At 39.9% G+C, this 15,956-nt stretch overlaps 1 protein-coding gene across 1 annotated transcript in view; it reads left to right on the top strand.

Annotated features, from left to right (window-relative positions):
* Positions 1-15,956, top strand: part of SCARA5 (scavenger receptor class A member 5) — a 123,139-nt gene that overhangs the window by 70,367 nt on the left and 36,816 nt on the right. Inside the window, exons 4-6 of the mRNA XM_083360715.1 lie at positions 6,163-6,840; positions 12,747-12,827; positions 15,612-15,701. Coding sequence (XP_083216841.1) covers positions 6,163-6,840; positions 12,747-12,827; positions 15,612-15,701 — 849 coding nt within the window. The remainder of the gene's footprint in view (positions 1-6,162; positions 6,841-12,746; positions 12,828-15,611; positions 15,702-15,956) is intronic.

The raw sequence follows: 15,956 nt of genomic DNA, 5'->3' as shown, positions 1-15,956 counted from the left end.
TTTTTGTAGAGCAGTATTTTTCAACTTTGGCAACTTTAACATGAGTAGACATCAACTCCCAGAATTCTCTAAAGTTACCAAGGTTGAAAAACACTCCTGTGGAGGATGCAAAATTGTGTCTTTCCCATGCTGCATTGTGATATATAGGCAGTGGTGTGGTGGTAAATACATAAAAATTGGCTCTGCAGGTACCACTGTTATTGTGGTGCACGGTGTTGGTCATGGAATAGTTGACTGGCATAGTGGTTCAGCTCTGCTCACAACCAGTTTGCAAATTACAAGAAAATTTACCAATTGGCTCCTGCAAGTCAGCTCCAGAACACCCCTAAATATAGGCATATGCATTCTTGTGGAACTATTCTCATGAAACGTAACTATTTGTGCTATTGGTGGGTGGGCAATGAATATAGAGAGGACCTCTGTGCTGGGAATAACAGTTCTACTGCTCTTGCATAAATCCAAATGCCTAGAACACTGTTATATCCAGATTTTGATGAAAACAAGTGCAAAATAGGGACAGGTTGTCCAGGACCTGGATGGGAGGATGCATGGATACCTACATCCTCTGAAATTACCAATTAGTGGCCTTTGACTTTACCCAGTGCTAGTTGTCTGACTTGACCTAGATGTTATGAATGCGAAGTTCAACATGTTTTATCCAAATTGGGGCTGTTGCTGTCAGCATATTGGGGAAAACACTATCTTAGCCCCAGTGCAGCTAAGAATGACCTCTTCATTCATGGACTGGCGACAAAGGCAATGACATGGGGATATGGCAGACAAAGAGCTTTTGCCTGGTGTGTTTTCACACTGTGGTTAGGGGCAAGATGAGAAATGTTACAGAAGAAGCCAGGCCAAAAAAGGAGGACCTTTTTAAAACTGTTTTAGAAAAGTGGCTTCTTTAGCTAATCCTCTCTTTTTATTTTGACATCCTTTTAAATATTTGAAAAAGTACACATGCATTAATCCTCTTTCTTCTAGACTAAACATGCTCCATTTCCTCCTACTGTCCTCATATAATTGTGTTCATTTCTCTCAAAATATCATTTTGGGATGAATTGAATTTGAAGCTGCTTAGAAGGTTCACAACTCTGTTTGGCAATTTCTGTTTTCCAAGGGCAAGATCTGAGGGTGTCTTTAGCTTATTTTGGGATGTTGCAAAGTCTGACGTTGCCAAAGGTGTTATGAAGTGATGCCAATGGCAAGGGTTTAACTCAAACAGAAGCCAGACACCACACCAAACCACTATGAAGTTTGTAAATAAGCTTATGGCTTAGCATTATGTATGAAGCAGGTCACTAAGATGAATAAACAAGATATAGTTAAAACAAAGCTAGTTTAATGAATCCAGTCACTAGCCTGCTAGTCATTACTTGATTGGCATACTTGATATTTCTCTACTTTTCAGATTCTTTCTGAAAGAATTAAGATTCTTTCTTAATTCTTTCCTTTCATCTAAAAATAACTACAATTTATTTATTTGGACTTCTATGTCACTAAGTCCTGTAAATGCTAAGTAACTCACAGAATGTCAAATAAAAAGTTGAAGAAATCACATTACTCAAATCAACACTCAGTGAGAGCATAAAACTTTCAGATCCAAAAGCTATTCTGAAAAATAAATTAAACCAGCACAAATCTCCTGGTTTAATTTTCTAGTTAGGGACTTCTCATCAGATCCCACCAGAAATATGGCATATTCTACATTTATAGCTCCAGAAAATATATAAACCTCAACACTTTATTCATGACTTCCATGGAATAAAACTCAATCTTATTTCTTTAGAATACTATTTTACAGAAAATATAAAATATAAAAATGCACGGCCCAGTGGCTCTGTGGTCAACATGCTGGGCTTGTCAGCCTGGGTTCGAGACCACAGCCATCGTGCAACAGGTTGAGCACCCATCTTTGCCCAGCTTTTGCCCACCTTGCAGTTTGAAAGCATGCAAATGCGACAAGATAAATAGATACCCCTTTGGTGGGAAGGAAACAGTTCTCCATGATGTCATGCTGGCCACATGACCATGGAAAAGCCTTTGGACAGCACTGGCTCAATGGCCTTGAGATGGGAACTGTCCCCTATCATCAACAACCACTGGTGGAGTAAAATTGGCAGGGACTCCTTTTCTTTTATTTCTGTAGGGTACCATTTTACAGATATTCGTCTACTTATTTATTTATTCCAGGGTCAGCCGACTCCTTTGGTGGCTTATAGTTAAAAAAAGGACTGTGCAGCAAACATCTAAACAAAACAACTCCACCCAACAGGTGCTCAAGCTCCACTCTATCCCAAAGCCCGGGAGAATAGCCAGACCTATCATAAATTCTTGAATGCCATCAGAATGGGAGATCTGATGATGCTCTGGTTACCACACCTGAATGGAAACAGTCATGGGTAATGCAGATCATTAGAGCAAAACAGACTTAAGGTAGTCCAGTTTGGGATTTCTCTCAAGGTTCATGTGCCCTTTAACCTTTCGCTTGCCTAAAGATTGGCAGCTCTTGAAGTGCTGCCCCTAGCAGTCCTATACCAGCTGGGGCTAATTACAGCAGCCTGAGTTCATGTCAGGTTCCCATTTACCAATCAAGATTTGCTTCTATGGTCCTGAATTATATGCACTGAGTTGCAAGTGGCCCTATACTCAGCTTCAGCTAAATATGTATAGGCTGCAGATCTGGCACTCTTGTCCTGCTTCCCTCTTTGGAGATCCATTAAATAGGTGAAAAACAGTTTGCCCGAAATTGCTAAAGCCTAGCTTTCAGTGAAGATAACTAAAGAGGAGTCTCTCTTCTTGTGGAGTAGCTACTACAAACCCTTCTTGGATGCTCTTACTACTGCTACTATCATTAGCATGCTTGGTCGATACCAGTGTTACAGTACACAAAATGGTCATGTGTAAAATTAAAGTCTAATAACTGAATAACAGAAGGGACCTTCAAGGTCTTCTAGTCCAACCTCTTGCTCAAGTAGGAAACCCTATTTCAGACAGATGGTTGTCTAATCTCTTCTTAAAAATCTCCAGTATTGCTGAGCCCCCACAACTCCTGGAGGCAAGTCATTCCACTCATTAATTGTTGTAACTGTCAGGAAATTTCTCCTTAGTTCTAAGTTGCTTCTCTCCTTGATTAGTTTCCATCTACTACTTCTTGTCCTGCCTCCAGGTGCTTTGGAGAATAGCTTGACTCCCTCTTCTTTGTGGAAGCCCCTCAGATATTGGAAGACTGCTATCATGTCACCCCTCGTCCTTCTCTTCGTTAAACTAGACATTACCCAATTCCAGCAATTGTTCTTTATATGTTTTAAGCTCCAGTCCCCTAATCACCTTTGTTGCTCTTCTTTGCACTTTTTCTAGAGTCGCAACTTCTTTTTCATATCATCCAAAACTGGATGCAATATTCCAAGTGTGGACTTACCAAGGCATTCAGTTTATGTGATTTACCACCCCTGCCACCTACTCTCATACAGGTTAGAATATCCAGGGTTGTTGCAATGGGGTATTGAGTAATCCAATTAAGAGACCTAGTATACCAAAGTATACCAACCCTGACTGCTCTTTAGAAGGCCAGATCCTGAAGTTGAAACTCAAATACTTTGGCCACTTAATGAGAAGGAAGGACTCACTGGAGAAGAGCCTAATGCTGGGAAAGGTTGAGGGCAAGAGAAGAAAGGGACGACAGAGAATGAGGTGGCTGGATGGAGTCACTGAAGCAGTAGGCGTGAGCTTAAATGGACTCCAGAAGAGGACAGGGAGGCCTGGAGGAATGTTATCCATGGGGTCGTGATGGGTCAGACATGACTTCGCAACTAACAACAACAACATACCAAAGTTTAGTACAACTCTTTTTAAAAGACATCATTCTTTGTTAACAAAGATCCTTACTGATACTCACACATGCTTATGCTACAATGGAGGAGGTCTTCTCTCAGGGTATGATGGATTTCTTTGGAGGTCAAGGCATGCAGGCTTCAAAAGTGTTTTTTTTTAAGTCATCCTACCTCTCACTTGGGGGGTTGGCCATCTGCTTTTCACATTACAAGTCTTTTATTAGCAAATTCCTTAGTGTAGCAGCGTCAGTGTTCTTGTTATCTCCATCTTGGCAGGCTGGAATCTGCTCACCATTTCTGATGTTCAGCTTTCGAGGTGAACCCAGTTTCACCCCACCCTTCATCTGCTTTCAGCTTTTTGATCTTGCTCACACCCATTCTTTTGCCTCCTGCAATATTTTCCCACTTATCCTCCATTCATTTCCTCAAGTGCTTACAGCGCATTTGGGCAGTAATCAGGGAGTACAGATGTCCCAGTAATAATCACAAACAAGTAATTAGAATAAATCAGTTAGGTATACAAGTGGTACTAAGTCTGAGATTCACCCCACGAGAGATTTATTAAGATGCAACAAGAGAAGCAGCCCCCAACTGATTCTCTCTAAATATCTTGAATTTCAGTTCCTCTGTCAATATATCAGTAACTATTTTGGTTGGCATTTACCAATCCAGATTTGTCGGACTTCAGTTCCTGCTGCTTTTTGTTTCTGGAAGACAATAATGGGAATCCAACTTCAGGGTGAGGTTGAGGGTTTGGGAAAAGCTAATCCAACTAAACTAATACTTATGAAGGAGAATATTTGTAGCTCGGGGTTGAAATGAAGGGTTCTTGTTGCTCTCTGAGCTTGGTTGTTTCCTTGCAGATGTTTCATTATCTAAACTAGGTGGCATCATCAATGCCACCTAGTTTGGGTATTGAAACATCTTCAAGAAAACAACCAAGCTCAGAGAGCAACAAGAACCCTCAAACCAATACTTACTTTACATAACATATGTAGTGATTTAATTGCACAGATCACTAAAGTTACACTCCATAAATTGGATAGGGATCAAGACAAAATTTTAAGAAGATATATTTTAATTAGAATTAAATGCAATTAATTACATTATTATGTGTCATGGTTTCATGCTGAAATGGGGTTTGGTAGGTTGCAGTTTGGCATCTTGTGGGACCTAGTCATTTTCTTAACACCTTGGGTAATCATATTAAGCCATAATGTAGTTTATTTGAAAATGAATATTTCCGGTGAACAAGTAATTGTGATTTGTTAGCCCTGCTCTGGAATTTAATGTGTTGTGGGAATTTAACCTGTGTATTAAATAATTGCCATACTTTGGCTCAAGAAAATGTTATGGATAGGCTTTTTAAATTTAATCCAAAGCTTTACAGATGGGATGGGGTAAAAAGAGGAATATGGAGGTAAGTTCGTGCAAATGAGAGGAAACGTAGTGCTCAAGGGGGAGGAAAGAGGGGGGAAAATCAACCTGTTGTAGTGATCACTCTTTATATTTATGGCCCGGCTTGTTGCTCTTCTTCAGGAACATGAAAAAAAACATAAAATATTGTGATTATTGTATGCGTTATTAGGAACAAAGATACGTTATCAATTCCTGCACCCAAAGCCCCTTAGGAACAATGTACTGTAACATTTATTAGAGTTAAACATGCAAGATACCTGAAAAAAAATCATTTGTCAAAAACAATATTTAAAAAAAGATAACAAATTTATTCTAAAAAGGAGCCTTTTATGCAGCATGTCACATCAATAAAAAGTGACGCATCTTTTTCCAATCAAAGGGAGAAGAAAAGATCGGGTTTTTTTTTCATTCCACGATACAGTACAAACTCAAGAGTTTACAAGCTTCAGAATAAGAAGATTCCCCACTGCCACAGCTACTAAGCAGCTGTGTTAATCCAAGACTGTTTGCAATAAGAAGTTAAAAGAAGCTGACCCTGACCTTGTAAGAAAGTATGAATCAGCAAAAGAAAAATAAGTGTCTCTGCATTATCACATCCTAGAAGATCTTAACACCCCTTTACTATGTAAACAGAAAAAACAAAATGTCTCTAAATTCCCAGATAATGACACGGCACACATTTGTATCAGGGATACAAAATTATCCTCCTTACCAAAATGATTGTTTCTGTAACTACAAGATTCAGTGTAAAAATCTTACAGTAAGTTAACCTTCCTCTATTTTATTAAAAAAAATCCTGAAAAAAAAATCTCATGATCATGAAAATACCTCTCAAATTGTTTCTCTGCCATCTCTAGAACATTCACTCTGTTCCTATCTCTAACTTCTGCTATCTCCTTTCTATGTTTTGTAGTTTCTAGACCTCAGAGGTCTCCTGAAGACCTGAAGATGCTAATGGGAAGTGTGAATCAGTTGAATGAAAGTTTTCAGAATCTTCAGTTGAAAACAGGGAAGCAGTTACCTGTCAAAGGAGACATCCTGGACCAAATTTGGAGCCTGCAAGACATGCTTCAGAATCATTCTGACTCTCTGCTAATGTTGAGCAGCTCACTTCAGAAGTTGGAAGGGGCACTCAGGAGCCTGCAGGCCCAGGCATCTCAGGCAGATCGAGTCCTTTCAGGCCTACACGATAGCCTGAGCCAGCAAAATGACATGGCACAAATGGAAATCTACAAGCTTGCTGTAGAGGGAAATAGTAGCCGTTTGCTTTTGATGCACCATGAGGACTTACTCTCTAAGCTGACATCTCAAGTGGAGAGCTTGAATGATGAACTGACAGAGGTAGGTGGTCAGGTGGGTAGCATGAACCGGACTCTGTCTTATGACGTGGGAATTCACCATACCCGTATCCAGGACCTGCAAGTCCTCATCAGCAATGCCTCAGAAGATGCTCGGCAGATGCGCTTTGTCCACATCGCCATGGAACAGCAGCTCAAACATGAACTGGCCATTCTGAACAATGTGACCGAGGATCTGAGGCTCAAGGATTGGGAGCACTCCATTGCTTTGAAGGATATCTCAGTGATACGAGGTAAGGAGTTCAGCAAATGTAATTGCCTCTTGGATTCAGGCATAATTCAAGGTGCTAGTTGTCAAATTGAGGGCACTTCATGACTCAAGGCCTGCATACCTATGTGACCATCTTCTCTGGATAGAATCTGCCTGCCCAGTGAGATCAGAAAGAATGGGCTTCCTGAGGGTCTCTTATTTGAAGAGATGTCATCTATAGGGATCATGTGGGTGAGTCTTCTCAGTGATGGCTCCCTTCTTTGGAACCGCTATTCCTCATTATTTTGTCGTATTCTAGTTGAATGGGCTTCTGACCTTGCTCTTTAGGAATACCTTTGGGGATGTGGAGGTTTAGCCTGCCCTATTTGGTTGGTACTATCATGATATATTGGAGGTGTTTATGTGTTGGATGTCTTTAACTTTATTGTGGCATTCTGTAAGCCCCCTTGGAACCTGTGAGAACTTAGTCGCTATATGCATATGTAGCTTAGAACATAGTAGTAAAGCTACATAGAATGCATTTAGCTAATCTTTGTACATGAGCCATGGTGATGTACTGATTAGAATGCAGTATTGCAGGCTAACTCTGCTGACTGCCAGGAGTTTGATGCTGACCACTTAAGGTTGACTCAGCCTTCCATCCTTCTGAGGTCAATACAATGAGGACCCAGATTGTTAGGCACAAAATGCTGACTCTTAAACCGCTCAGAGAGTGCTGTGAAGTACTATGAAGCAGTACATAAGTCTATGTGTCCTGAGTCCTTTGGGAGAAGGGCGGTATAGAAATTCAATAAATAATAATAATAATAATAATGTGCTATTGCTGTTGCTAAGATCCAGCACACTAGAAAGGTAGCATATACATTTTTAAAATAAAATATATTTTGACCATTCCAAGTTAATCATGGACCATATCATCGAGGTTTAAAGTGAAGTCTCATCCTCTGCATGATATATGTATTATTAATTAACTTAATCTGGAATTATATCCCCCCCCAAGACCCATATGGCTCTCCCCTGGTAACATTCTAGCCCACGGGTGTCAAACTGGATTGCATCACGTCATGTATCTTGACGCATCATGACGTTTTTTGCCTTTGCAGTACTGGGGTGGGCATGGCCTGAGCAAGACGCATCTGGCCTGCGGGCCGCCAGTTTGACAGCCCTGTTCTAGCCATTCTTCCACGTTTGGGGGCAGAATGAAAATTTACCCCCGTGTTTGCATTTTCTTTGGTTGTATATTGTTTCTGGGACTGCTCGTGATTCTTTTTTATGCTTTGTCATTTTTGAACTTTTAATTTTAAGACTTCCAGAGTTACTGGTAGTTGGCCACATAGACGTTGTATAAATTAATCAATCAATATCTTGTAACTATGGGAGAAACATTTCTTAAAATCAGGTGAGAACCCTGAATAAGTCAATGTGAGGGCAGAAAGCATTTTTTAAAATTCTTATTTGGATTTGTGACATCATTGGGTAGCTGATAATTAGCTATGAGGTGCCATCAAGAAAATATATTCATATTAAAAATATTGTTCCCAATCATTTCTGGTTGTGACATTATTATGTGACAAAGAGATTTCCCCCCGTCCATATTGCCTTTATGATCAGTGGCTCTGAAGAGAGAAATTCTGTTTTCAGTTTACACAAAAAATTAAAGGGAGAAATGCTTCCTTTGCAACTAGCTTCATGGTCACGGGAACTTTGCCACCTAGTGGCAAGACTTGATGTGTTTGGTTTTTTTTTCTAGAACAAAATGTAATTATGGATATTTGACAAAATAGTTCTGGTATTGTTGTTCTGGTCCATGGATTCAGATGCTGATCAAATTCTAAATTAAGCTATGCTTGAAATACTAGCAATTTGACTGAACAGTTAAATCCATCAAATGCTCTGTTTGTTATGTATCTGTAATACGTTTTCCCCTCACTTTCTTCCCAGTGGTCAATGTTGCATAATATGATTTTGACCAAGAAGTTGACTTTGGGTTTCGAATTGGCATTAATTGCTTAGGGATAGATCATTCTGCCAGCTTCACACATGATCATTCATTCTGTCTCAATCATATTTCTAGGGCTATTTCCAGATGGTGTCAATTTCACACATGTTACCCATAAATCCATTTAATCTAATTTCCAGACTACAATGCAATATTTTTAAATGCACAAAAATACACAAATATATATCAAAATGGATTTCCTGTCACAGTATGTTTTTATAAATGTATTTCACCCAAATCATTCATTTATGGATTATTTTTTCTTCAAATATAGCTTTTAAAAAAGCTTGGGTAAAATTTTGAAGGTGAAAAGTGCACCTAAAAATCTAGAGAAGCATAGAATTGGAAGGAAAATTACATTACAAATTTCACAATAGTCCAGGAGCTAACAAGTCATTTTAATCATTAGTTATAAAGAATTAAAATTTTCAAGCATTCTTAAAATCTGTTAAACTTTCCATATATTTTCATCCTCTTAGTATGCTAGCCTACAATATTTAGAATCCCTAACAACTTGGCTGTTGTCTAAGATTCCTGCTGTATACTGCATTGTGAAAAACCATTCTATTTTACCAATTCCCATTCATTTTTTTAAACTGAATACATATAGGAGATATCACACACATGCATAGTAAACAGCTGCTGAGTCCTGTTGTGTTTCTTGTTTTCTTTGCTTTTGAGCAAGTTAACCTTTCAGTGATCTTGTTGAAACTGAGAGTTTTTATATTTCCCAAGAAAATGCATTGTTTATTTGTCTCAAAACACAGAGGTACAACCTGAAATTTTGCTGTTTGTGTGTCAATCAGTCAATCATCTAGGCCAGCGTTTCCCAACCTTTAGGAACTTGAGGATGCGTGGACTTCAACTCCCAGAATTCCCCAGCCAGCTATGCTGGCTGGGGAATTCTGGGAGTTGATGTCCACGCATCTTCAAGTTCCTAAGGTTGGGAAACGCTGATCTAGGCAAGCAGCAAGTTGGGCAAATGAGTTTACATAATGTAAATAGCACAAGACAAAAACTGTTAATCCTTTCCCCTCACACAAAAACCCTAATCCAAATTCCACATCCTGTGCTTTTTTAAAAACAACAAAAACAAGCATTTAACAGATGGCCCTGTTTAAATTAGTTTACAGCAAGAGTGGCCAACTGCAGCCCTAGAGCTCTAAGGTAAAGGTAAAGGTGCCCCCGCACATGCGTGCTAGTCGTTTCCGACTCTAGGGGCCGGTGCTCAACTCCGTTTCAAAGCCGAAGAGCCAGCGCTTGTCCGAGGATGTCTCCGTGGTCATGTGGCCGGCATGACTAGACGCCAAAGGCACACGGAACGCTGTTACCTTCCCACCGGAGTGGTCCCTATTTTTCTACTTGCATTTTTACGTGCTTTCGAACTGCTAGGTTGGCAGAAGCTGGGACGAGTAACAGGCGCTCACTCTGCTACGCGGCACTTGGGATTCGACCCGCCAAACTGCCGACCTTCTGATCGACAAGCTCAGCGTCCTAACCCACTGAGCTCTATGTGGTTACAAATTGCTCTTTTGCAGCCTTCGGCTGGAAGTGTGATTGCCAAACCTTAATGGCATATTTTTTCCATTATTTTGATATGGAAAGAACCCCAAACTGTGGCACGCTCCTAATATATGATGAACAGTATTGTAAAAAGAAAGGACATAGCTACCATAGATAAATGGTAGCTATGGTGGCTCAGTGGTTAGAATGCAATTGTGCAAGCTAACTCTGCCCATAGCCAGGAGTTCAATACTGAGCGGGTCAAGGTTGACTCAGCCTTCCATCCTTCCGAGGTTGGTAAAACAATGACCCAGATTGTTGGGGGCAATATGCTGACTCTGTAAACTGCTCAGAGAGGGCTGTAAAGCACTGTGAAGCGGTATAGAAGTCTAAGTGCTATTGCCTTTTCTCTGTATTGACTGTTCTGGACCTAGATTGTGACCCTGTTTTTTAGTGGAGAACAATCCCATCATAACATTTCCCTATTTGCTAGCTTCCTATTTCAATGAGGAGTAGGTTTCAGAAAGATGAATTCAGCAGAGCTACAGAAAGCTGGCTATCATTTTAAATGCACTAAATGCATACTTTCTCGCAACGATCACTCAGTTCTGCTCATCTTGCTAATGATTTAGAGGATTACGGTAAAGCACTCTACTTGGGGCTGCCTATGAATATGATTTAGAAACTACAATCAGATAGTGGGTCAGACTGTTTAACACAACGACACCTATTCTTTAAGAACTGGATTGGTTTCCAGTAAATTTCCAGATACCTGTCAACATGCTAGACTTTACCTATTTAAGTACTTCTCAACTTACAACCATTCATTTAATGACAGTACAATAAGTTTGAAAATGTGACTTTTGACTCATCCATGAACTTATGACTATTGTAGCATCCTTGAGGTCACATGATCAAAATTAGGGTGCCTGCCAACTGGCATGTATTTATGACAGTTGCAGTGTCACATGATTGCCATTTGCAACCTTCTCAGCTAGCTTCCAATAAACGAAGTCAATGGCCAAAGGTGAATTTGCTTAACACAGCAAAAAAGGTCATAACACTGGGTGCAATTCACTTAATGACTTGATTGCTTAGCAGTGGAGGTTCCAGTCACAATTGTGATTGTAAGTTAAGAACTATCTATAAAACCCTTTAGGGTTCAGATTTACAGTTCTTGTAGAAATCTCTGCTCTGAGTGAAATTTTCTTATTTTGTGCACTCTGATTGGGAGAGTATGCTTCTGATTCCACCTCCCCAGATGGTGTCGAAACAGGAACACAGAGACAAGCCTTTTCCATGGGTGTCATAACTCTTTGGAATTAAAGAGTAAGATCCCTCTCCTTTCTGTCATTTAAGAATCTGGTAACAAACCATTCTTTTCCATTGGTGACAAGAGTGGTAATGCTATCTATGGTGTTCTGAGAACTGTGATGACAATCTTTTACACTGATTATGCTCTATAGATTGATGATGTTATGTTTTTATATTGGCTTAGCTTTTCACGATTTCATTACTGTGACCGGCCTAGATTGTGGCAGGGTAGAAATGCTACAAAAAGAGAACGCAAAAGAGAGTGAATGCTTAAATACAAGCAGGAGCTTAGACAGTATCTTGACACCAGGAATAAGTTGCTCTGGCTGAAGATTTTCCAAGTCATGGAGCAAAACGATTGGCCCTTGTGAATTAGATGACTAGTACTCCATGGTGCTATTGGAATACAGAGATCAGTCTGTCAGATTTGGTCTGCTGTTCTTTGATTTTCCCACCCTCTTCTTGTTTCCCTTAATGACTAGACCCTGCACCTTATCCCTCCCCTGCATCAGGCTGCTAAATATATATTTCTGAATATATGATTCTGACCCTTAAACCAGGGGTGGGGAACAATGGCCCTTTTATGACTTCTGGACTTCAATTCCCAGAATTCCTGAGCCAGCACGCTGGCTCAGGAATTCTGGGAGTTGAAGTCCACAAATCATAAAGGGGCCATCATTCCCCACTCTGCCTTAAACTAAGTGTTGTTTTAGCCTCCTAGAATATGACATCTTCTGCACTGTATATTTATTTACTTCACAGGCTAAATTCCAGAACATAAAAAAAAAGGATCACAGGGGCTAGGGATGGGAATGTAGACAAAATCATCAGGGAGAGGTCAAGTTTTTAAAAAGTTTTAGCTTTGGGGCTAAAACTTGATAGAATGTGATTGTAACTTTGGACAGGAAACTGACTGGTTGCTCCAGATGACAGAACCATTAAAATATTGCAGATGAGAAGAGGCCCTGATACTCAGCTGGTAGGACCTTCAGCTGAGATTCATGAGTCTGATTGCCCCTGAGAATCCCAAATACAGCTGATGGTTTCTTTGCTAAACTTTGACAGTTATAACATGAAGCCATACACCAATACTTTTCCCCCCCACATTCTAGGGCCACCAGGACCCAAAGGGGATCAAGGCAATGAAGGAATGGAAGGTGAACCTGGCCCGCCTGGTATGCCTGGATTGCAAGGTAGTGTGTTATTATTCAAAGGGCTTGTGTGAATCCTATGCTGTTACTGAGTGACTATAGCAGAGACTAAGAAAGTCCAAAATGTCAATGTCCTTGTGATTGCCTTGAGGAAACCCTAAAAGGAAAAAAAAACCCTCTCCCTAATTTAAGTGGCATTGTCTGCTAAAAGAAGATAATAAGATGACTGGAAAGATCCCTTTTTGCTCAAGATCCTAAAACCTACTGTTATTCCAGGTAGACATCACAGCGGTTCAATGGACAGAGAATCTGATCTGATTAAAAAGCTGTTTCCAGGTCAAAATAGGTGGCATTAAGATTTGAGCCTTTAAAAACCCCCCCACAAAACTGCAATTATAGAATTGTAATAGCGTGTATCGTACTCGTGAAGCAAATTTTTCTCTCTGCTCCCTGCTTTAATTTGATTATATGCAATTCCTCTTGATTGCGTTTGATTGCCTGAAATTCCTCTTCATGTTTTTATTCTAGCAAACAATAGACATGTAAAAGATTATTGTGGCTTTTATGGATCATCCTCAGTTTATATTGGCACTGCATCATTAGCAACTAATTCTTAGATGCATTTCAGTTGCAGTTAACAGGGAAGTGAGAGAGATGTTTGGTGCCTGAAGGAGGGTGGGGTTCATTTTGTGGGTTCTTAGTGAGCCTCTGAAGGTTTCAAGAAACAGTTCTCCCCTCTTTTGAAACCACTATTTGTAAAGAGAAATTAAATTAAATCCCTGAAAGAGATTTGCAAGCTAAATAGAAGGTTATGTTGTATATATTCTTAAAGCTTCTGGCCAAAGCACCAGGCCATTATTAACTGCTCACAATTGGTTTAAATTTCTGCTAGAATTAAGACAGAGAAGCTCTGGAGAATCAGTTGCCTTGAGATGTATGGAAGCAGTCCTTTCACTATGTGCAGCCACTATTTTAAAGTAGACTGTCCAGGGTTTAAGAAGCCCTCTTACCTGAGAGTCCTAAGGGGGATTTCTCCAGCCCTTCTGGGGATCCCTTCGTTGAAATACAATTCAGTTCAGAAATAATTATTCCCGCACTCCTTGTGAACTCCTTTTAATCATCAAGATGATCAGGGAAGCAGCCAAAACCAGAAGAAACTATGTTGTAAACAAAGACCATACAATACAGCTTAACCGAATAACAGAGTTGGAAGGGACCTTGGAGGTCTTCTAGTCCAACATAATAATAATAATAATAATAATAATAATAATAATAATAATAATAATAATAATAATAATAATAATAATAATTTGGAAGGGATCTTGGAGGTCTTTTTGTATGGAACAAAACTGCAGCTGAATCTGGATGTTCTGCTTCAGATACCACGAAGCCTCCTCCCGGAAGGTAACAAAGAAAATCCCAAAAATTCCTCAGCCTCTCTGCAGCTCTAAACTATGGACTAGTTGGATCTATATTCTTCACCCCACAAAGAAGTTGGCTGTAAGCCTAGAAAACCACCCGTTTTCATTTGTTGACTAAACTATCTCCTCGCCACAGTACATACAGTATTAGAAGCCCAGTGCATATTAAACATGCCACCATTCTTCCCATGAAAATTGCCCCAAGTATGTAGCATAGCAAATGTGTGGCAATTTCCTCACTTTCCCTCTGCTTACATGGGGTTTGGACCACTTCCATCCACCTGACTCAGTCAGTACCTCTTTCTCATTGTTCCTTTCGACACTTCCAAGTTTTGATCCTTTCCCCAGTAGAATTTCTTGGCGATCCTCTCCTTATGAAAGCTGTTAGACTCTCTTCTGTTGACTGACCGATGCCCACTGATGCCCCCTGAGCTTCCTTATTGCTTCACACAGGGTGCAGAACCCAGAAGGGCAGAGTATTATGCCACAAGGAAAAAAAATTATTCTGTCTCCCTTCTATCTGTTGCTTGCTCATAAATAGTTTTTTTTATCCCTTGTTTCAAAAAGAGAAAGGCTACCCAGAGTTATTCTTATTGTATTCCCTTATTCCCTTAGATTGCTGCTTGCGTCAAGCTACCTCTTTTTCTTTCTCTTAGCCATGACTCCAGGCCAAATTGTTTCTCTTCTGCTCCTTCCTCCTTTGGACATTTAATTTTCTTGCACTTGGTTCCATTTATATATCTTTTTTTAACTCTTTGGTTTCATTTTTGCCTTGCTAGTCCTTAATACAGCCACTCCTTGTCCAAATGTTGCTAATTCTAACTCCTGATCTAACCTTTTCATCTATGGCAGGGGCCCCTGCAGCCAGAACCACTGGCTTCAAAATAGGTGCTACAATCAAGCAAATGAATCCACTCACCCCTTTTTATTGTATCTTCAATTTCCTGGGGATTCCAGTCCCGAATGATGCTCCCAATGGTCTCATATTAATGCTAAGCAGTATGGAGGACATAGTCTACTTGGAATTGAATGGGACCTAGTTCTGGGTAGCCGTGTGTTATTTTTGGGAAATACAGGTGTGCTGGGATGTGAAAATTTACAAGAGAGCCATGAAATGAAATGTTCAGTCAAGCCCTGCAAAGCAAATAGCAGCATATTTATAATTTTTCCTGCGACAACTCAACAAAGACATGGTTAGTGAGCACTGTAATTACTAAGCAAGCCTATGTAGCACAGTCTAATAGTTCCACAATTAGAAAAGCTACATGGCATGCAGGCTAGGCTGCTAGTTTTAATATTCTTTGCATTATGCAAATGCATTATGAATGCATTTTTTTTAAAAAAGCAAACTGCAAATGTCTGAGACTTGTTCTTTTTGGATTTTTTTCTTTCATCTTGAATGTAGGGCATCCTGGTGAAAGAGGACAACGAGGGCCAAAAGGGGACAAAGGAGACATTGGCCAACGTGGGCTACCTGGCCTCCGTGGAATGACAGGTATTATATTTGCTGCTTGTTGATGCTCTGGTAACAAAACTCCATACAAAACCACCATAATCCACCGAAAGGAGTGCTTGTTCAAATTTCATAATTGGTCTTCCTTGCAAAACTCTAGGTGAAGAAAGTTGTTGATTTCTGATATAGATAAAAACTATGCCAGCAGGTCTCCATTTATTATCTCCGTAGCCTAAATGATTGCCTATGTTGAAAAACTTGAAGTGAACTACTATTATGAAAACATTCACATTTGGA

This window comes from Vipera ursinii (genome assembly GCF_947247035.1).
Source record: "Vipera ursinii genome assembly, chromosome: 1".
NCBI lineage: Eukaryota > Metazoa > Chordata > Lepidosauria > Squamata > Viperidae > Vipera > Vipera ursinii.
Note: the sequence above shows the minus strand (reverse complement) of the source record. Positions and strands in the feature narration are given on the sequence as shown.